This window comes from Ostrea edulis, chromosome 1, assembly GCF_947568905.1.
Source record: "Ostrea edulis chromosome 1, xbOstEdul1.1, whole genome shotgun sequence".
Lineage (NCBI taxonomy): Eukaryota > Metazoa > Mollusca > Bivalvia > Ostreida > Ostreidae > Ostrea > Ostrea edulis.
This window is the reverse complement of record NC_079164.1, coordinates 103,033,704-103,058,426: the sequence shown is the minus strand read 5'-3', so window position 1 is coordinate 103,058,426 and position 24,723 is coordinate 103,033,704. Positions and strand designations below refer to the sequence as shown.

Below are 24,723 nucleotides of genomic sequence, written 5' to 3'. Positions count from 1 at the left end.
GGAGTGTTCGCCTTGTCTGTGACAGTTTAAATGACTACTTTACTTGGATGTCTTTCTCCAACAGGCTGTCACACTCGGTGTCCTCTTGTCTGTCGGTGTAGTTGTAGCATCCGGCATTGTTGGAATGGCCACTGCCCATATTAACAGACTGCTTGGCGTTAAATGTGGGTTTGGAACCTTTATTCAGCATGGTATTGTGAGTTCCATTACTTTCACCCTTTCCTCTATATTTATACACTAGATACATCTACGGAGAAAGGTAAAACATACTTTTACATATTGAAGAGGGTTATTTCGATTAACAAAATGGATATCAACTTTGATTATTTTGATGAAGAAAAGGTTTTTTAAAAATGATACTCTCCTATGAATAAAAATAATGATTACGCTGTATTTTAGCATAATAATAACAACAGCTAATAACCCAAACGTCCATTAGATTCCGGTCTAACCTTGCTTCCGAACAAAAACGCGAGAGTGACGGTCGTCGTTAATTGTGTATGGATGAAGATGACTAAATACATCAAATCAGGGTTGGCAGGGAAAGGATCTTGAAGAAAAATCCTGTAATATGTGATAAATGAGACAATTTAATGGGGTTTCTTAAATCATATTTCAACAATGTGAGAAAAATGATATGCATATATTTCTCATATTTTTATAAATTTTATAAAGCCTCGAAGACATTTTTAAGTCACCCGATCGGGTAAACAATTCAAATTTTACGATATTGTGCGTTAACTTCAAACGTTTTCCTTTCTTACATACATATACTACAGGAACATAGTTTACCAATATTGGTATGTAACATTTGACGAAGGAGAGAAAACAAATGTGATTTTCGTGGTCCTCCGCCCTGGATTAAAAACCTCAAAATTGGTGCAATCAAAACCCTGGAACATCTACATGTACATGAAGCAGGACAACTGTTTACATGAAAGGTGAAGATAAGGAACAGTGATCAATCGCATAACTCCTATAAGGAATATGAAATAAAGAGTTGGGCAAACACGGACCCTTGGACATACAAGAGGTGCGGTCAGGTGTTTTGGAGGAGTAAGTATCCCCTGTCGACCGGTCACACCTGCCATGAGCCCTATGTCTTAATCATGTAAACGGAGTAATCCATAGTCAAAGTCAGTGTGCCAAGAACGGCATAAAATTAGTATAAAATACGCCAGACAGCATTTGATCCAATGATAGGTTGTATTGTCAAACTAGATCATTATAACGATAATAGAATTTGCGAAATGTTGACTATAAACGAGATTGTTGAAACCCCTTTAACATCAACTTGTTTGTCATTAGCCTTTCTCGATTTAACAACTGATCCTACGCAGAACAAGCTCTTGCGTATCGAATCAGTTGAGAGGTATAAACACCATATGCAGGTGATAATGGAATATTGCTACATAAATATGGGAAGTTGATAATGGAGGAGCTGAAATAATCTCATTTATCATCAAGTGGAGTTCTTTATTTGCCGTTAATACCCATTTTCAATATAATATTTAAGTACGAAGCAGATATGTAGGACTCTGCGGTTTCTTTTACTTCGAGTTCACAGGGATATATCGAATCGACATATGAATGAAAATGATTATTGTTAACAGATAAAACGTCGTCGATATATGTAAATGTCGAGTTGAAGGCCACAGCAAGATAATTTTTCTTCTCGTGTGAAAGCTTTTGAAGAAACTCTACTTCATAATAATATATAAAAAAGGTCAGCCAACAAAGGAACACGATTCGTGCCCATGGGATTTCCAACAGACTGTTGGAAGACCTCATCACCAAAGACTGCGAAGCTATTGTCAATGAGGAACACCAGCATATTCCTTATTTCAACTTAAGAGTACTTGCGCGTGGAATTATAGAGTGGTGTTTAACAAAGTATTTTTTGGGTGACTGATCACGAGATATGAATATTCACTTTTTCCATTTTTGCTGAAGAAGCAACTGTTTATGATGTCAAAAAATTTAGTTTTTGATTTATCACGAGGGATGGTCGTGTAAAGTGTTGAAAAGTCATGAATTTTGATTTTGTTGATTTGAGAAAAGTTTTGCGATTTCAAATTAATTAAAATTTCTTTAGAATTTTTTATTGATTTACACCATTTCTGGCATATGTAGTCACACAGTACGTTTGAAGTTTCTCCTTCATAGCTGCTAATATTTTCGAGAAGAGCAAAGATAGGGCTTGGTAGAACATTTACTCGATCCAGCAATTTTTCTTTCTTTGTAAGGTTTTTTGTGAAGTTTAGGAATCCAGTATAGGTACGGTAACTCATATTCATCCATCCCATTGACTGGGAAACTAAATGTATCTAAAACTGAAGCATGATTTTGAAGAATTTCATCTTTTGAAAGGGCAGTTGGAACATAAGTACGATTACCAAATGTGGAATTAACGCCAAGTTCGTTTAAAATACAGTTGTAATAACGAGCCTTATAAAAAAGACAATGTTGTTACAAGCTTTGTCAACTGGAACCAAAACATATTCTTCATGTAACCTATTTAATTCTTGCATGTATATTCTAGATTGTAGTAGTTATGACAAGGAAGGGTGTCTCTTCCAAAATTGTAAGTCTCAGGTTCAGGAGTAAAGGTGCTGAGACGAGTTTCCAGACCCCTGTACATCAACAATCTGAGTACAGTGATATTGTGAAATTCACGCCCTGTACATCAACAATCTGAGTACAGAGTGATATTGTGAAATTCACGCCCTGTACATCAACAATCTGAGTACAGAGTGATATTGTGAAATTCACGGTCTCTGGTTTTGGTGCTTGAACAAGGCTCTATGTCTTATATTGTGAAAAACATGGTTTTCTTAAATATATTTTTCTTGACTCCAAAATTGGGTGTAAAACTGTAAATTATATATATATAAAAAAAACCAACAACTGAAGATGTTTCCGTTCTCAGAGTGAAAGATGTATTCATTGCACTAACAACTTACAACTTTCGTTGAGTGATACTGGGCAGTCGGATGACCGTTCAGGCTCATGTGCCTCTTGCTTCGTTATCAGAGTGGTAACGTACGTGCTATTCTAAGCATAGCACACAGCAGCAGCCCATTCCCTAGTCTGCATCATCCAGACTTCTGTGTTATATAATAAAGTTAATTCCTGACTACAGAACATAATCATGTAAACTGAAATACTACTACCATACACTTACATTGAAACATTGAGGAATAACGAGAGGAGGGTCTCGTTGTATATAGCCCAGCTGATAAATCTGCTCTCGTTGAACTCCGATGGAGCCTTCCTTACTACGATGCACAATCGAACACCCCATAAAAGAAAAAGTAACTCCGCTGCAAGATAATAGCAAAGGATCCTTAATTAATCTTAATTGCTTCTAAGATGGTAAGGATAATGTACTAGAAGTTTAATATGAAATAAAGGTTAAGAATTAATTCCTTATTACAACTATTATCAAAAAAACATAAGAGAAGATAAATTGTCAGTAATTGACATCACTATTATTGGGATTTTTAAAAGTCATCCAGTACCCTAGTTCCTGTGCAAGAAATGCAAAAACTATCTTAACCATCGTAACGATTTTTCTGACCATGAAATCACGTAAGCATAGTTATGAGTTTCCATTCCCATCTAATCTTAATGTGTTCACTCAAGGCAATTTAGTACGTGTGATTTAGTCAACGACATCGTCAAATGTCTTCACTCAAATGTGCTCACTCAAGGCAATTTAGTACGTGTGATTTAGTCAACGACATCGTCAAATGTCTTCAAGGATGTGACATTCCTAGAAATTCGATGACGTTTTTGTCCTCTGGAAAATAATAATCACTGAAAAAATTTACTCTATTAATGAGGGCATTCTTTACAGTGTTAAAGTAGAAAATATGAGTTACATAACCAGTGCGAGTTGGTAGCCATTTCAACCTCAAAATCGTGTTTCTTAGCTTTTTAATTTTTCAGGAAAACCAAGTGTGTCTTCCCCCATTCTACACTTGGTTGGTTTTTTTTTTTGGTAAATGTATTTCCTTCAGCTGTTGTCTACTCTATTGAAAAAGACATTTGCAAGCAATACACACGAATGCTCTCTGTGATCTGTCGATATGAAATACAAGGTCTTGTTCAAAGATTGAAAAATCAACGTTCCATGTTTACAAAAGCCCATTGAACTCATTTTCGTAACTGAAAAGAATATATTTTTTTTGCGTTTTAACGCGAAACTTTCGAGAACAAACGCATCACTTTTGCGAATAAACGCGTAACTTCCGCGTCATGATGCGAAAATTACACATTATAACGTTATCAAGAGTAGATTTTGCTTATAAACACAAAACGATGGCATAAATCCCAATTTATCGATTAAATGTGCACAATATTAAAAAAGAGCATGAAATAATTTGTTCATTACAATGAAGAAAAATAAAAATAATCTTGTCCCGCTGTACTTTGTAATTTTGTATTTGCATATGTCTTGATATATGTACTAAGAAGATCATTTTATTGACCTGTGTTTCCGTGTACTTGAATTTTGGAACATATTTTGTGTTTTTTAATTGTTACTTAGGAGAGTTTTTTTCTACATCAAATCAAACCAAACGCATTTCAAATGACAAAGTTACGAGACAGTATGTTACAAAGATTGCAGTGAGAATTATACAGGGTTTCCCAAAAGATGACAGTCAAGGGACATAACCTTTGAAAAGTGTGGATTCATCTATTATCGGACGAAAATGACTTAGGTCATTAAGTGCTTTTTAGAGACATTCTGACAGGTTTTTATGCTTTTCAAATGAATCAAAAGAAAATGCCGATTAAGCAATGTTTACAAAATAACATAACATAAATTCAGATAATAGTATTTCAATATTTCTTTAAAATTCTGTGACATTTATGAATTCGACTTTGCATTCAATGAAATCATAATAGCATATTTGCCAAACATTCTGAAATATGCGTGTATAAACTGTAGGAGTGTTAGTGTGTATATAGTTCTTTACTTTAAGGTTACTTATAAATGCAGTCTTCGTTCATTGTACTGATCACGGGTTCCTGTTTTACATAACTATATTCATAAAGAATATTTCGCGTTATAACGTGAAATATACGCGTTTATTCGCGTATATATAGGTAATGGGACAAAGTTGATATTGAAAAAATGAAATGAAGATCACTGGGTTTATAATGGCTGTCTCTTAAGAATCACCACTGCCTCTGGGGAAATGTAATACTGAAAATAGTTTCATCTGCTTTCATTTGATATTAAACAAAATTAATTTGTTCAACAAGAAATGAATTTGATCATGAATTATACAATGCTATATATTGAATATCATTTTACACAGATAAAACTTTTAAGTATGATTTTTAATTAGGACTATACATGCACACTCTGTACATTTACATACGAATTTGTTTATCCCAAGTCTATCTTGTCCATCTTGAAAGGGTTTACGTCAATTCAGATGATACATGATAACTAATTACCTTTATTAATCTATTCTATTCATAGCAGATATATATATATATATATATATAAGGGCGGAAGTGGGTATCCAAATAAAGTGAAATTTTTTGTGCTTAAATTACATATTTCTTCACTTAGGGCAGTTATGTTCATTTAAAGTAGACCTATACTCGGCCTACGTCACAATCAAATGCAAAACCACGCTTCCGTTTTCCGAAATGTGATATTTTAACGATATCCATTTGATTTTTGCATGGTGATACGAGATATGAATATCCGATATCAATTCCTTCCTGGGTGTTCTTATCAGTCAAATCTTAAAGTAGACCTATACTCAGCCTACGTCACAATCAAATGCAAATGCGGAAACTCGCTTCCGTTTTCCGAAATGTGATATTTTAACGATATCCATTTGATTTTTGCATGGCGATACGAGATATGAATATCCGATATCAATTCCTTCCTGGGTGTTCTTCTCTTCTTATCAGTCAAATCTTAAGTTGAGATTTTGTGGTGTGTTTTTTAAAGGAGGGAGATAAAGATGATTATAGCTTTAGAAAAAAATCGGTTGGAGAAAAAACAACATTTTGGTGGATGAGGGCGTGTCAATTACATTGTACACTGTACATGTCCGTGAGGCATTCAGTGTACATTGACTATTTATGTATGTAAAAGTTTTACTATGATCCAAATGTTCAACATATGGAATTGCGGGGCATCAGAAAGTGGGCGAGACAATTGCGAAAAGGGGGAGGTCAAACCAATTCAGATTTCCACGAGCATCATGATAATATTTCTTTTGTGAGGATCCCGGTTAGAATAGGTTCCAAATTATCATCAACAAATACATGGTACGCTCGTGTAAGAATGAAAAGTTCACATTATGCTGCTTCAGTGACCACAGATATCGCAGTTGTTTTTGCTGCTACAATGTTGCACAGATATTGACGCAAGCTTCAAAGATCAGCTGCAAATAATTTGTTTTATTTCACCGACCGTCATGAATTTGTCATTTTCCCCTCATCCTCTCTCCTTTTTCAAAATTATTGGGGCGGCATCTATTAGTTCCTTATTGAGATTGAATCTACTTAGACCGGCGTAAGTGGTGTACGTGTACATGTACATACATCCAATTTATGTACATGTAAATGATTTCATGACCTGTAGAGATTCATATAAAACTTTGTTTCAGGATATAAGATATATCACACATTACACGTATACATTAGTCATATAAGTAAAATCATCAAAATTCAGTTTGTTACTTTATTTCTAAAAGCAAAACGCGTACACCAATTTGAATTGCATCATCTGAAACTAATACATAAGCGTTCTGGTGAAGATGGTCTGCGCAATATTTTTTTGTGCCTAAACCTCTCGTGGTAAACCACGAGTTACGAGTGACTGTAAGGTTTTGGATTATGTAGTACCTAAATTATGTCAGTTTTTTTCACAATAGAAATGTTGTCTTCTATTACTTAGAAGTTACTTTATACAAACTTGTACAGTGCATGATGTGTCATGGACTCGGAGCACTGTTATGTTAAGTTTGTCAGTAAAATGTCCGGAGTTTACACATCGATAAATTCTTCAAAAAGAATGTTTGATTCTTATAATTCCAGTTCATTCACTTTATTAACAATTGCAAAAATTTGAATAGTTTCTCCGCACTATGTTATTTGTTTTCAGGTGTGTATGAATACATTGCGTTTTCGGATTTATTGATGTGTAAACTCTTGTTCAGCTTTATTTTTGTCCAATCAAAACAATTGTAATAAATAACATTGGAATTATTTTAAAGTATGTTTTATATGATTAGATACCTAAATTGTGCCATTTTTTATCTGTTCAAAGCATGCTGCTGACCAAGAATTTTTAGGTCACCCTAGTCACTCTCAGATGAACTAGTGTTGTTGGTCTTTGTTCGTCGCCATGTGTTGTCGGCTAACATTTTTCATTTCCTCTTGAAAACATAGACTAGGCTAATGTTACCAATAGGGCTGTAGAGTGAAAATGTATTATATTTCATAATTTTATTATCATATTGAATCAAATTTTAGAAAATCTTTATTTTCAGACAAGTGTGTGGATAAAATAATTGCGTGGTATATGTATGGGGTATGGTACTTAGGTGATCGTTAAGGCCTGTGGGCCACTTGTTTATTACATGTGCATGTAACCAAATTGTCACAAATACTGGTATTCATTTTGTGCATATATGTACATGTGTATCCTGAACCAGAAAATCATGAAATTAATCATACAATACAATTGACACATCTCGACTTTTCTTCTTTTTAAAAATGTGTGTGAGGGGTTGTGTGTGTCTGTAAGGGGGGGGGGGGGTAAATTTTTCTAATTGACTTTATAAATGAATGCAATAAATGAAACAACATATATTCATATTATGCCTGAAATATTTTGCCTATCATTCTAGTTCAATATATTTTTCCAAATATTAATTTCAAGCTGACTTTTTGCTCATCTTCAAAGAATAAATGCGTTTTTCCATGTTATTTTCAAATGGCTAGAGTTACCTCCCTTTAGTGTTTTGGCGGGAAAAAATGCTATTTTTAGAAACTACACACCCATACCTATCTAATGATGATATGAAATATATACCTTACCAGGCATAATTTTTTCGTCAATTGTACATCAGATACCTTAAATTGTTCTCTGAGGCAAATATTATTAAAAGTTATGTAAAAGGTGTTTTTAAAAATAAAAAGCATGTAAATTAAAATAATGTGCACGCAGTTGATTGTAATTCTATTTGAACTTTCGATATGTAATAAATGAAATGATACACTCTATTAAGCTACACACTACATTTTTTTAGTCGATCTAGTTCAGGTAAAATCGATTCAAATATGTGGTGAGATGGCAATAAAAAAAAATGCTGTTGCATGTTATGTTAAAACTTGAGGTGGAATAGGATATTTTTAGCTCAGATGCGAATCACAACGATTAAATCCATTTGCAAACATGCTTTAACCGGTCGACAGTTTGACGTTAACAGTAAATCTTACTTTCCTTTAATCCCCAAAAAGCATTGAAATGGGATTTTGGATAAAATTGACATGTTGAGTGCAAGTAAATTTAACAGAATGGAATTTTCCGGCATGTTCATTTCCATGCTCACGTAATCATTACATCACATAAACCTCAAAACACTTACGAAACCGAGGAATTTCGACGAGACACCATTAAACGTTACAAAACCTTTCTTTTGTTTAAAGTGCAGTGACTACGAATCTGCAGCACACAGTGTACATTCCATTATAAACCAGTGAGTCGTAGTTTCATCAACATGATTTTAAAGTAGACTCTGCTTACCGATGGCAGCGGAATGGTCCCACCAATCAGAGGAGCATTGATATGTTTTCAAGCCATTAACATGCTTTCCTGCAGAAAATCAAAGGCATATGCTAATGTTTATTCAAATGCCGATTTCATGAAAAGAAAGGCAGCTTTAGTGATTATTCAAATTTACGTTTCACGTAAAATTACTCATTCTACCCCCCAAAACATTGAAATTTTAATATAGATCAACATTTTTTTTTCTTTTCTGAGCTATTACACGATAAATTGTGTATGCTTTACGAACTAATAGTCTCCTTGATACGATCAGTATACAGATATTCAGACATTAACACTACCTTCTACTACCCTCGGCGTTCCTGCAATGGTTCTGGCAGTTAAATATGCAGCACACACGACAGTGATTAACAGCAGTCTTTTGATCAGGTCACCATCGGAAATTTTCACTCTTTGGGCAGATCGTACTCTGAACACAACTGATATTCTACAACAAATAATTTGAAAGGATGCAAATCTGAAGATCAAAACATCACAACGACTTTTATATCCTACATTAAGGGTGTATGTGAATATTCATTGTTTTACAAATACAAAATATTAAATGTACTTGTGCATTTAAAACGGGAAAATCTATTTGGATTATAAAGAGTAAGGTTTGATAACCAGAAGGAAAATATGTATGCAGCAGTGAATAAACTCTATTTGTATTCTCCATGAACCCTTTTCATTTTACATGAATTATGAATGAATGTGCGTACGATAAATACCAGAATGCCTTGTACACGTGTTGTCACCGATGTACTATTGAACACGTATTTGCGGATTGAATTTCGTTTTAATGAGTTGCACAACACAATATCATTTTAGGCCACCTGAGTCACTCGTGGATGTCATCTGTTAACATTTGAACATAATCATCTTATCCTCTAAAAGTGCGTGGCCATTTTTCATCAGATTTGGTATGGGACATCTTTGTGGGGAAGATAAATATTGTGAAATTCATGGTCACTGGCTTCAGGGTTAAGTTCGAAATCTGTCATCTAAAAACGTCTTCTTTACCCAGGAACATAGCAGACAAACTATGTTATTGACATAATTAATAAGGACGCCTTTACCCAATTTGTGAAAACCATGGCCCCTGGGTGCTAGTTTAGGCTTTTTTGTTTACATAGTGAAAACTCCTGGACATCAAATAAACAAACTAAGTACATAGTAATAATGAAAGAGAAGTTTGGGAAATTCATGGCCCCTGGGTCAGGGGATCTGGTGTTAAGGCAGGATAGTATATTTTTTTCTTTCAAACTCTTTTTCTTGACTCTTGGACATCAAATAACAAACAGAGGAAACATTTTTATTGATAAGGAAAGAAGCCTCTACCAAACTTGTGAGATTCATGGCTCTTGGGTCTTGGTACCAGGATGGGGTTCGCTGGCCTATATAGCGCAAATGTGTTATTTCTTTCAAAATTACCTTTTTTATTCCCAAACAGCCAAATTGGATATGTAGCAATGAGGGGACATATATATATATATATATATATATATAATATGTATATATAAATTAAGATATTCATGGTCCCTCTGTGTTGAGGATTATAGGTCGGAACACTTATAGTGGGTCCATATGGTGAAAATGTATTACTTCCTTTTTAATAGTCTTATTAAACCTTAAATGTTAGACTTGACACATACATGTAGTAACAATGCGAAGCGAAGCCTTTACTTAAATGTTAGACTTGACACATACATGTAGTAACAATGCGAAGCGAAGCCTTTACTTTGAATGTTAGACTTGACACATACATGTAGTAACAATGCGAAGCGAAGCCTTAACTTTGAATGCCCCTGGGGTCAGGAACCTTGATATTAGGAGGAGGCTCTATGATTCATATAGAGAATATATAGTATTTCTTCTAAATTTCTGGACACCAACCGAACTTAGCATAGATATTGTCTGCTTAGTTACTTAGTATAATGGGTTGGGGACATCTACCGAAACTGAAATGCCTGACCCCTGGGTCAAAAGTTCAGTCTAGATTAATCTAGTGAAGAAGAAAAACAATGGATTTTATAGAATCTGCTTCATTCCTGAATATATTGCAAACAAACTAAGCTGACAGCAATAACTCCTGCAGAAAAGATTTAGGCGTTACAAAGGAACTATCATGTCTGCATGTCCATTTTCTTTCCAACTCGGTCAGAACATTGTAATAAAAAGGAATTAATTTGTTTTCTCTGGGGGTGGGTGGGTGGTGTTTTACCTTCCCATCCCATAATTCATCTTTCATATTGGGACGTCAGTAACAGTAGGTGAGATGCCACAACTATTGACCCCTGCATGGTGCTCAAAACTGTAGCAGTGAGGTTTTTAGCATGCCAGCGCGTAAAATGGGACCTCTATTTCCTAGGTCATGCAGTGAGGTTTTTAGCATGCCAGCGCCGTAAAACGGGACCTCGGTTTCCTAGGTCATGCAGTGAGGCTTTTACCATGCCAGCGCATAAAATGGGACTTCGCTTTCCTAGGTCATATCCGAAATACAGCAGTGAGTTTTTTTTTAGCATGCCAGCACCAAAAAACGGGACCTCGGTTTCCTAGGTCATGTCCAAATGACCGTGACCTTTACTTCTTATGTCGGGTGTTTGACGAAAGAACAGTCAATGCACGTGTTCAACGTTTTGGGTTTGATGTTGTGCCGGGCTCGAACCCGAAGTTTCCCGGTTGCGAAGTGAGCGCTCTAGCTAATAGACTACAGTGATCAGGCAGACATTTAGATCAGATAATGTGTAACGAACAATCACAAAATTGTGTTGCTTAGATAAATTCCGTGTGGATGACATGCCTTCCTTGTGAATTGGAATAGCTTGTGGCATATACAAAATGAAATTGATGCACGTTTCTCGTGAATGCGAAGTGATGCTTGTTTTAGGAATTCTAGTAAATGTAAATCACACTTTGCAGTTTGAATTATCGGCTTTCAAAGACTCTTCAATCACAATTTCTTTTGTAGTACATTGTATGTGGGTAATTTTGTGTGCTGACATAGAGGGTGTACAAGTTACAATTATAATGCAAGTGATTTTGTTGGTTTCAATAATTTGACTTAAGCAGACAGCAGAATATCAAAGTGGTGCCATACATGTACCAAATTCACTGTCAATTTCCTTTCTTCAAGTAGTAATTACACCTAAAAGCTGTCTTTATCTATCCAGGAAGACATCAGGAAAAAGTTATTTGAACAGATTTTTGAGAGCTTCATTTGGAGAGAAAATAGACGGTTACCTCCATGTTTTTAATAATAGTGCTCCGTAGGAGATCGAGAATCCTATTTCTCGAAACCAGAATCGAAGGATGCACGTGACGACACTTGCCTCGAAGTATCCTACAATTAACTGAAAAATGATTGACTTTAATATTTCATGTAGAGCACAAAATATAGAAACTGGCTCAAGGCTTTGAGACATTTTAGGCATGTTGAAGACTAATTGCATTCAGTTCATTATTTAAAAAAAATCATAGACAGTGATTTCTTCATTCTTCGCTGTGTTCGTGGTTGAACAAGACGAATTCCAGTGACTAAGAAGTACACAAAATCTGACTATTTACAAATTCATATTTACCACACACTTTTATGCCCTTGAAAATTAAAGTTGTCATGGCTTGAACATTATATTCACTATGCGAGTGCATGGACTCCTTTGCGATTTAGTTTTGTCTGTTTCTGCTGCACGTCCCATTTCAGAATTTTTCACTCGTGTAGAGATGCTAACAGTTTTTGATGAAGTGCCACAGAGTTTGATCTATGAATGACATCTTACGACCGTAGCAGTGAGGGTTCTTTATCGTGCCAAGGCCTACCGTGACACGTGACCTCCGATCCGAAAGACCCGTGACTTTCACCTTTAATGCCGGGTGTTTGGTACAGGAAGAACAACTACATGTGCCTATGTTAAACGTTTTAGGCTTTACACAGCGTCAACCGCAGGCCTCCCATCTGCGAAGTGAGCTCCCTAACCACTTGCCTACCGCGATCAGTTTAGTTAATTTTAAAGTAAAACTGTCATATCACTCAATGGAATACAATTCTAATTTTTAAAATAAAACTCTAAAGGTAATATAAAATGGCATTCGGTACTTGTCCTATGCATCGATCAACAAGTCTTATAACAACCATTATCATATGAATGAATGATTCCGATATATCTATTTGGCTGAAATCTAACAAATTAGGAAAAATGAAAAGATGAAGATAACGAACAGTGACTATTCTCATAACTCCAATAAGGTATACAAAATTAAGAGTTGCGTAAACACGGAGTCCTAGATATACCAGAGTTAGGACCAGGTGTTTAGGAGGAGTAAGCATCCCCTGTTGACCGGTCACACCCGTCGCGAGTCCTGTATTTTGATCAGATAAACGGAGCAATCTGTAGTCAAAATCAGTGTGTAAAGAACGGCCTAACAATTGGAATGAAACACGTCAGATAGCATTTGACCCACCGACAGGTTGTATTAGCAAACTAGATCCTTATTACGACCATAGAATTTGCGATAAGATAAATAAAATGTTATATTCACTTCAACATGCTGTCGAGGCGAATATAACATTTGATTTTTCCAATATCGGACCAAATATATTCTAAAGTTGATACGATTGGTTAAAACTTGCGTCTCTATATCATCTTCGATTAGATCTTACACTTTAGCTGTAAACAAAGATGTCCAAGCAAATGGTTTCGTGAGATCTAGTTGCTGGTTTCACATTTTAAATTATTCAACACACAATTAAGTAATTATTGACAATTTCCTGGCTAAGACGATGTTTTAGTTACCCTCGAAGTACCATATTTTCAGCGCCCTCCGGGCTCGGTGGAGCTAAATTTATCCTATTCTTGACCTCAAAATGTTGATAATTTTATAACATTAGTTTTATCATAACCCAAAGATGTGCAATGCACTATATCTTTTCTTATGACAAAAATTCATAAACACCAAGGTATTAAAGGACTATGTATGTTAATAGTCTTTCTGAGGCCCCGTTTCAAAAGTTGTAAAGGAAGAGTTTTGAAATGTTCTCTTGTTTTCAATCTAATTGAAATTAGATGTTAGATCCGCTTGCATACTCGCTACACAAACATCTAACAACATCCCGTAGAGGGTCACGTCAGAGGTCAAATTCGATTGACCAATGAAATCACCGCTGGCAAAATCATTGAATGTTTGTTGAAGCCGATAAGTCTAGAGTGATACCGAATTTGACCTCTGACGTGACCCTCTATGGGATGTTTGTGTAGCGAGTATGCGAGCGGATCCAACATCTAATTTTAATTAGATTGTCTTGTTTTATGAAAGAGATCACATTAAGATATAGTTTACATATTTCCTCTTGGATATTTATAGTCATTTGAAAGTGCATAACATCTAAATAAAGTGAGACACTTTAATCTACTAGTAGGTTTGTTTAAATGTTTGGTTTTTGGTGGGTTTTTTTTGTGTGAACGTTTTTCTCTCAGAAAATATTGAGCGCAGCTTTGGACAAACGAAAGTTTTCTCTTACACGTGTATACTTTAAAGATAAATGGATGTATAACAAGCTTGTGCTCGAATTTCTTGTAGAAGAAAAACACATTGAAAATATTCATCTTACCACGGTATATCAAAATACCGGAAGTAGCGGCAAAACGTCACGTTGATTCATCATTTCAGAATTTTGATTCTACATCATATTGATCAAACTGAGAAGAACTGAATTGCATCGAGATTCTTCCACAGAATGCATTGAGATTTGAAACAAATGCAGAATGTCGATTTTAGTAAACAAATACAGCCCTCGTCATATATATGGTTCTTTGTATACTTCATTCAAACTATGACCATAACCAGCCATTATTACTGAAAGGAAATGAATCATCAACTAACAATTCAGATACAGTTAACACATGATCATAGAGGAATATTAGTTACCCCGTGATTCACAATTTACAATGTTTACATACCGGACAATATAGGAAGAATGCACCAAGAAGAATAATGCGCATCAAGACTGGACTTGCAGCTTTTAAAACCTACAGTGAAAGCATGTGACACATTGTACATGGTAAGACATATTTGATACATGAGCTTTTTGAGTAGTTATACCATGAAGAATTATGCCTCCTCAAAGACGATACAGCTTATAACATTAAAAGGGTCTGTTGTCTGATTTTGCTGTCGTGATATACAAGGGACACTTTAAATGATAAATATTTTAAACATCCACGTATTTGACATGGTTTGATGTAGTTGAAATCAATAGATTTACATATAAATAAATCATATATTTATAAATATATGATGACGTTGAAAAGTAGTCACGATAATGTACATTGTCTACAACGAATTTCAAAGGAATAAAATCAAATTGTTAATACTTGTAAAAAAATTTTTTTAGCAACGTTTAGTATTTGATATTCATATCATGTTTTACATATTCATACACTGTACTATATTTTAGTTCATTATACTATTAAAAAAAGAAGATAAAAGGTCCTATTGTTACCTTGACATCTCTGTACTGGACCGTGAACCAAACAAGTAATGGGGTGCCACAGAGAATGAGAATAGAAATAGCCAACAGGATGCTGCGCATAACCCAATTAAGGGTCAGCACGCATGGACTATGATCGTCACAGGTTATACATCCAGGTTCGCACATGAAGCACTGGTAAGCAAACAGGTCATCGTATTTGTTCTCAACTCCCTTGAAAATCAATTTAAGAGTAAGTTTTAATTTACATCTAATCGAATATCAACGGCGAACTTCAAAAGTGGCTATCGTTCGAGAATGCAAAAACATACATGCAGTTTAGATTTATTAAACCTAGTATGTGCATAACTAGACCAATAATCTTCATTCATATATCATTAAGTATTTTGAAATTTTCCTATGTTTTCTATAAAAAGTACCCGGACTTTTATCGAGTCCTAGAAAGCCCGAAATGTAAATGCCGGGTGACGTCACATCTGCTTAGGTATCTCAAATATTGTGTCATAATTACATCTGTTTACTAATGATAATGAACTCAAACAATTCGTCTGCTACCAAAAATGTAAACGAACGTGCACTTCTAGGATTAGAAGTTCATAGAATTTGACAAAAAAGTAAGAACATATGGAAACGGTACACAATTCCCCCGTCACAAGCTCAACCAGGGTGTTTTTCTTAAGCCTTAACTTGATAGTATCAGCCCTCATCAAGCTGACTTTGATATCCTCCCTTTAATATGAATAAAAGGTCCCAGCTTAAACACTGAGAGAATGTACACGGACCAACCAAGAGCTCTGTAACAGTGTGTAAAATATTTCCCCATAATTGATCAAGTTCAACAACCTGCAATTCTTATAAGCATCAAAGAAAACTAGTTCTAATTGTAACGGGGACCGTTACAGATGTTCCCCAAACCTCCCCCAATTAAAAAGTGATGTCCTTGTGAATCTATAGGAAAAAATCATTTTATTTTAGCCTTTAATTACATGTAGTACGTTCAATATGGTCATTTCAGTACCAAGAAATGAAAGAAAGCGTTGCACGTGCATACACGCGCACGCGTGTACGATTCCGAATTTTTGTTTATGTCGTTCAATAGGCATTTGTATCATATACCCACAGTATGAATTTCATAACCTTTCCACCACATATAAGGAAGTTATAGCGATTTCAAAATCGTCCAATCAGAATTCAGCACACGTGCATGCAGGTGCTGAGCAGTAATTCTAACCACAGCAATTTGTAAGGAGTACCAAGACACATCTAAACCCCTAATATCAATAGAATTTGATGAAAAACAAAAACGTTATCGTTCTTTAAATATTGAACATTTGAAAAACGTTGCACGCGCATGCGCGTGTGCGTTGGAATTTTTTGTTACACCAAAATATAGATACACATATTGTCTACGTATGCTGTGAATATCATCTCATTCGCTTCATAAATAAGATAGTTACAGACGTTTTAGTACTATCCAATCAAAATGAAGAGCACGTGCATGCGCGTGCAAATTGGTAATTTTGACCATGCAAATCAGTTAAGGGTCTCAATATCTACTTATGATATGAATATCAAGCCATTTCAATGAAGAACTAAAAAGTTACACTAATTCCAAAGTTAGAGTACAAATTTTGTAATGCACGTGCACGCGCATGCGTGCGCGTGCAGACAAAATAAATATCATTTTTGATATCTACAAATGATATACTACCATCCTATTTAGGTTTCATATCGATCCCTTCAATATTCTGATTTTCCATTTTTTGTACCAAAATTGCAGTGCACGTGCGCGCGCGTGCATGCACGTGCAGACAAAATGACTATCACTATGCACATCTACAAACGCTATACTATCATCCTGGAAAGTTTCATATCGATCCCTTTTGTAGTTTCTGAGAACACTACCGGACAAAAAAGTACCGGAGAAAAAGAATAATAATAATAATAACTAGTTCTAATTGTAACGGGGACCGTTACAGATGTTCCCCAAACCTCCCCCAATTAAAAAGTGATGTCCTTGTGAATCTATAGGAAAAAATCATTTTATTTTAGCCTTTAATTACATGTAGTACGTTCAATATGGTCATTTCAGTACCAAGAAATGAAAGAAAGCGTTGCACGTGCATACACGCGCACGCGTGTATGATTCCGAATTTTTGTTGATGTCGTTCAACAGGCATTTGTAGCATATACCCACAGTATGAATTTCATAACGTTTCCACCAAATATAAGGAAGTTATAGCGATTTTAAAATCGTCCAATCAGAAATCAGCACACGTGCATGCACGTGATGAGCAGTAATTCTAACCACAGCAATTTGTAAGGAGTACCAAGATACATCTAAACCCCTAATATGAATAGAATTTGATGAAAAACAAAAACGTTATCGTCCTTTAAAAATTGAACATTTAAAAAACGTTGCACGCGCATGCGCGTGTGCGTTGGCATTTTTTGTTACACCAACATATAGATACACATATTGTCTACATATGCTGTGAATATCATCTCATTCGCTTCATAAATAAGATAGTTACAAACGTTTTAGCATTATCCAATCAAAATGAAGCGCACGTGCATGCGCGTGCAAATTGGTAATTTTGACTATGTAAATCAGTTAAGGGTCTCAATATCTACCTATGATATGAATTTCAAGCCATTTCAATGAACAACAAAAAAGTTAGACTGATTCCAAAGTTAGCGTACAAATTTTGTAATGCGCGTGCACGCGCATGCGTGCGCGTGTTGGCAAAATAACTATTATTTTTCATATGTACAAATGATATACTATCATCCTATTTAGGTTTTATATCGCTTCCTTCAATATTCTGATTTTCCATTTTTTGTACCAAAATTGCAATGTACGTGCGCGCGCGTGCATGCACGTGCAAACAAAATGACTATCACTATGCACATCTACAAACGCTATACTATCATCCTGGAAAGTTTCATATCGATCCCTTTTGTAGTTTCTGAGAACACTACCGGACAAAAAGGTACCGGAGAAAAAGAATAATAATAATAATAATAACTAGTTCTAATTGTAACGGGGACCGTTACATATGTTCCCCAAACCTCCCCCAATTAAAAAGCGATGTCCTTGTGAATCTATAGCAAAAAATCATTTTATTTTAGCCTTTAATTACATGTAGTACGTTCAGTATGGTCATTTCAGTACCAAAAAAATGAAAGAAAGCGTTGCACGCGCATACACGCGCACACGTGTATGATTCAGAATTTTTGTTGATGTCGTTCAACAAGCATGTGTATCATATACCCACAGTGTGAATTTCATAACGTTTCCACCAAATATAAGGAAGTTATAACGATTTTAAAATCGTCCAATCAGAATTCAGCACACGTGCATGCACGTGCTGAGCAGCAATTCTAACCACAGCAATTTGTAAGGAGTACCAAGACACATCTAAACCATTAATATGAATAGAATTTGATGAAAAACAAAAACGTTATCGTCCTTTAAAAATTGAACATTTAAAAAACGTTGCACGCGCATGCGCGTGTGCGTTGGCATTTTTTTGTTACACCAATATATAGATACACATATTGTCTACGTATGCTGTGAATATCATCTCATTCGCTTCATAAATAAGATAGTTACAAACGTTTTAGTATTATCCAATCAAAATGAAGTTCACGTGCATGCGCGTGCAAATTGGTAATTTTGACCATGCAAATCAGGTAAGGGTCTCAATATCTATCTATGATATGAATTTCAAGCCATTTCAATGAACAACAAAAAAGTTAGACTGATTCCAAAGTTAGCGTACAAATTTTGTAATGCGCGTGCACGCGCATGCGTGCGCGTGCTGGCAATATAACTATTATTTTTCATATGTACAAATGATATACTATCATCCTATTTAGGTTTTATATCGCTTCCTTCAATATTCTGATTTTCCATTTTTTGTACCAAAATTGCAATGCACGTGCGCGCGCGTGCATGCACGTGCAAACAAAATGACTATCACTATGCACATCTACAAACGCTATACTATCATCCTGGAAAGTTTCATATCGATCCCTTTTGTAGTTTCTGAGAACACTACCGGACAAAAAAGTACCGGAGAAAAAGAATAATAATAATAATAATAATAATAATAATAAGAAACAGAGTAAAAACAATATGTTCCCAAACTTTGTTTGGGGAACATAATAATAATAAGAAACAGAGTAAAAACAATATGTTCCCAAACTTTGTTTGGGGAACATAATAACTAGTTCTAATTGTAACGGGGACCGTTACATATGTTCCCCAAACATCCCCAATTAAAAAGTGATGTCCTTGTGAATCTATAGCAAAAAATCATTTTATTTTAGCCTTTAATTACATGTAGTACGTTCAAAATGGTCATTTCAGTACCAAAAAATGAAAGAAAGCGTTGCACGCGCATACACGCGCACGCGTGTATGATTCCGAATTTTTGTTCATGTCGTTCAACAGGCATGTGTATCATAGACCCACAGTGTGAATTTCATAACGTTTCCACCAAATACAAGGAAGTTATAGCGATTTTAAAATCGTCCAATCAGAATTCAGCACACGTGCATGCACGTGATGAGCAGTAATTCTAACCACAGCAATTTGTAAGGAGTACCAAGATACATCTAAACCATTAATATCAATAGAATTTGATGAAAAACAAAAACGTTATCGTCCTTTAAAAATTGAACATTTAAAAAACGTTGCACGCGCATGCGCGTGTGCGTTGGCATTTTTTGCTACACCAATATATAGATACACATATTGTCTACGTATGCTGTGAATATCATCTCATTCGCTTCATAAATAAGATAGTTACAAACGTTTTAGTATTATCCAATCAAAATGAAGCGCACGTGCATGCGCGTGCAAATTGGTAATTTTGACCATGTAAATCAGTGAAGGGTCTCAATATCTACCTATGATATGAATTTCAAACCATTTCAATGAACAACAAAAAAGTTAGACTGATTCCAAAGTTAGCGTACAAATTTTGTAATGCGCGTGCACGCGCATGCGTGCGCGTGCTGGCAAAATAACTATTATTTTTCATATGTACAAATGATATACTATCATCCTATTTAGGTTTTATATCGCTTCCTTCAATATTCTGATTTTCCATTTTTTGTACCAAAATTGCAATGCACGTGCGCGCGCGTGCATGCACGTGCAGACAAAATGACTATCACTATGCACATCTACAAACGCTATACTATCATCCTGGAAAGTTTCATATCGATCCCTTTTGTAGTTTCTGAGAACACTACCGGACAAAAAAGTACCGGAGAAAAAGAATAATAATAATAATAACTAGATGCGATCTCGTTGCGAGCAACGAGTGGGTCTTCCGTCCAATTTTAGATGTGATGAGATAAGAATTCGAATGAGTTTTTCGTTCATGAATAATGATACAAATATATTGTCTAGACGTACAATATAGTTTCGGTAATGTTTTACAAATATTGATCATTTAAGTGCTATGAATTAAAGACTCTCTGTCGCTCTCGGCCAATTATTGAAGGGGTCAGCCTTTTTTTCGACAAAAAAATTAATAATGTAATATATACTGCGATACAAATTCGACTGGTCAGGCGAGTCATGTCGCCCAAAGGCCTATTTTTTTTTATATATCATTCTAGATATATCTCGGAAAACTGAACAAATTTTGTTCTACATGTCCTATCAAAATTTTCTTGAGAAAAAAGTTATTGATTGCGACATTTATCAGATTGTTAAGGCGAGTGATAAGGCCCGTGGGCCTTTTTCTTGATATCATTTGAAAGATCTTGCAAAACTGAACAACTTTTGTTCTACATGTCTTATCAAAAGTTTCTCCAGAAAAAAGTTATTGATTGTGACACAAATCAAACTGTTCAGGCGAACCATGAGGCCCGTTGGCCTTTTTCATGATGTTGTTCGAAAGATCTTTCAAAACTGAACAAATTTTGTTCTAGATGTCTTATTAAAAGTTTCTTGACAAAAATGTTATAGCTTGCAACAATAACCCAACTTTTCAGGTGAGCCATGAGACCCGCAGGCCTATTTCATAACATCGTTAGTTAACGCTTGCGAAAATGAACAACTTTTGTTCTACATGTCTTATAAAAAGTTTCTCCAGAAAAAAGTTATTGATTGTGACACTAAGCAAACTCTTCAGGCGAGCCATAAGGCCCGTTGGCCTTTTTCATAATGTTGTTCGAAAGATCTTTCAAAACTGAACAACTTTTGTTCTAGATGTCTTATTAAAAGTTTCTTGACAAAAATGTTATAGATTGCAACAATAACCCAACTGTTCAGGTGAGCCATGAGACCCGCAGGCCTATTTCTTAACATCGTTAGTTAACGCTTGCGAAACTGAACAACTTTTGTTCTACATGTCTTATCAAAAGTTTCTCGAGAAAAAAGTTATTAATGTTATTAATTGTGATACAAATTCGACTGTTCAGGCGAGCTATGATGCCCGGAGGCCTTTTTGTAGATATCATTAGATAGATCTTCCAAAACTGAACAACTTTTATTCTACATGTCTTATCAAAAGTTTCGTGAGAAAAAAGTTAATCATTGTAACAGAAATTCAATGGTTCAGGCGAACCATGAGGCCCATGGGCCCATTTCTTGATATGGCACGAAAGATCTCAATAAACTGTACAACTTTTGTTATATATGTCTAAACAAAATATTTACAAGTAAAAAGTTATGATTTAAAACGTGGAAAAAACTTGTACACTTTTTAAAACTCCATTTTCGACCCCTACCGAGCTTCCATACTAGGCACTTCCGGAAATTTTGAAAACCCAGGTGCACAACTACAACATGTCGTCTAACATCACTGAAAATTTCAGCTCTCTAGCTTTTATCGTTTTTGAGTTTTTGTCTGGACAAAATGGTCATCTGAAAATCGATAAAAGGGGGAGAACTCCCAACCGGAAGTGATTTTTCAAAAATTAAAACGGCGGTACAAACTTCAAATGGCAACGCATCAACCCTGAAAATTTGAAGTAAATCGATCCAGCCATCTCCGAGAAATCTTCTGCACAAAAATCGGTAAGGAGAAAAAAAAAGAATAATAATAATAAATAATAAGAAGAAAAGTGAAAAATCAACAATAGAATAATAGAAGGGTCTTCCGCTGAAGACGGAAGACCCCAATAATAATAAGAAACAGAGTAAAAACAATATGTTCCCAAACTTTGTTTGGGGAACATAATAAGAAACAGAGTAAAAACAATATGTTCCCAAACTTTGTTTGGGGAACATAATTAGAACATTGCTATGAATCGAAATCCGTGCAATAGACACATAATATTCATATTGTCTACGAAGGCGTTAGCTTGAAAACTGTGAGATGAGGTAAATGAACAAACCATGTAATCGCTTTATGATAAATCCTCAAAACTGATTAAGTTCAACAACATGTAATTTTCTAGAATAAAATGACGAAAATTAAAAATCTAAGCAGACTTACATATAAATTATCATATCATTATCTACGTCACGTGAAAAAAATATACTCAAACTGATAGCAAAAATACTATGATATGATATATACGTATTACAGTGATGATTATGAATTAAATGACAACCATATTCTTGGTTAAATTGATGGTTGGTTGATTGTTTCCTCGAAAATCGTCACTTATGTAGAGAATAGACCAGGTTTTCAGTGAAATTTGGACCTATTCTAGGCGCTTTGGGTCATTTAGCTGTGATTATTTTTTTTTATTGTTCGAATACCTACTGTGGCAACAAGACATCAAATGTCTCATCCGAATGATAAGCGATTTGAATATTCACTATTTTAATGACCTTGAAATGCCGCGGCGGTATAAAGGTGGAGCGATCGCCCCGCACACGGAAGGTTGGGTTTTGAATCCCGGTTGCTACAGACCCAAGATGTTAAAACAGATAGTGACAGTTCCATCGCCAAACGCTCGGGATCAGGTGTAAATGTCACGGGTCCTCGGAGATGACCTTAAAAACGGATGTCCCGTGTCACAGTAGGTTTGGCACGCTAAAGAACCCTCACTGCTCAACGGCTGTAAGCGCCGAGCATAGGTCTAAATTTGAAGCCCTTCACTGGTACTGATGACGTCTCCACATGAGAGAGACATTCTCGAGAGGACGTTAAACAATATACAATCAATCGATGTTTGTTACGTCTTGTAATCGAACCCAGACAGGCCTCCCGCACTCGAATCGAAACTTATCGTTACATCTTAATGAACTAATAATATTCAACTAAATATAAGAATAAAATTTAAAACATGAATGCAATTTGAATACACAATGCATTTTATTACCTTCATTTTCTTTTCGTATTCATTCTCAATTTCTGATCCATTGAAGTATTTGTCCAGTTGATCCAAGACCGGAAAATAAAACCCATCTTTACAGACGCATTTATACGATCCTCTTTTGAATCCTAAACCACGTAACGGCTCACACTGAAAAAGTTTATAACAACGGTATAGAAGTGAGAATACAGAAACTGCCCTATCATGTCACGATTTTACAAGTGGAGGAGGAGGACACAAACACGACAATATATATGTGTTCTCAGTGCCAGTGCAGATTTAGTTGTTCATCATCCACCTGTACACCTATCTGTTACCTTGTCTGTGTGTGTAGTAGGACTACCAGTGTAGAAATGTACACCTATCTGTTACCTTGTCTGTGTGTGTAGTAGGACTACCAGTGTAGAAATGTACACCTATCTGTTACCTTGTCTGTGTGTGTAGTGAGACTACCAGTGTAGAAATGTACACCTATCTGTTACCTTGTCTGTGTGTGTAGTAGGACTACCAGTGTAGAAATGTACACCTATCTGTTACCTTGTCTGTGTGTGTAGTAGGACTACCAGTGTAGAAATGTACACCTATCTGTTACCTTGTCTGTGTGTGTAGTAGGACTACCAGTGTAGAAATGTACACCTATCTGTTACCTTGTCTGTGTGTGTAGTAGGACTACCAGTGTAGAAATGTACACCTATCTGTTACCTTGTCTGTGTGTGTAGTGAGACTACCAGTGTAGAAATGTACACCTATCTGTTACCTTGTCTGTGTGTGTAGTAGGACTACCAGTGTAGAAATGTACACCTATCTGTTACCTTGTCTGTGTGTGTAGTAGGACTACTAGTGTAGAAATGTACACCTATCTGTTACCTTGTCTGTGTGTGTAGTAGGACTACTAGTGTAGAAATGTACACCTATCTGTTACCTTGTCTGTGTGTGTAGTAGGACTACTAGTGTAGAAATGTACACCTATCTGTTTACCTTGTCTGTGTGTGTAGTGAGACTACCAGTGTAGAAATGTACACCTATCTGTTACCTTGTCTGTGTGTGTAGTGAGACTACCAGTGTAGAATTGTACACCTTTCTGTTTACCTTGTCTGTGTGTGTAGTGAGACTACCAGTGTAGAAATGTACATGC

The 24,723-nt window shown here is 35.5% G+C and overlaps 1 protein-coding gene across 1 annotated transcript in view; it reads right to left on the bottom strand.

The window, feature by feature from the left end:
* The window catches only part of LOC125668564 (probable G-protein coupled receptor CG31760), an 83,346-nt gene that overhangs the window by 2,962 nt on the left and 55,661 nt on the right, over positions 1-24,723 (bottom strand). Inside the window, exons 5-13 of the mRNA XM_048902845.2 lie at positions 23,595-23,738; positions 15,309-15,509; positions 14,767-14,835; positions 12,053-12,162; positions 9,112-9,257; positions 8,789-8,857; positions 3,185-3,323; positions 453-564; positions 44-247 (exon numbers count right to left, since the gene is read on the bottom strand). Coding sequence (XP_048758802.2) covers positions 44-247; positions 453-564; positions 3,185-3,323; positions 8,789-8,857; positions 9,112-9,257; positions 12,053-12,162; positions 14,767-14,835; positions 15,309-15,509; positions 23,595-23,738 — 1,194 coding nt within the window. The remainder of the gene's footprint in view (positions 1-43; positions 248-452; positions 565-3,184; positions 3,324-8,788; positions 8,858-9,111; positions 9,258-12,052; positions 12,163-14,766; positions 14,836-15,308; positions 15,510-23,594; positions 23,739-24,723) is intronic.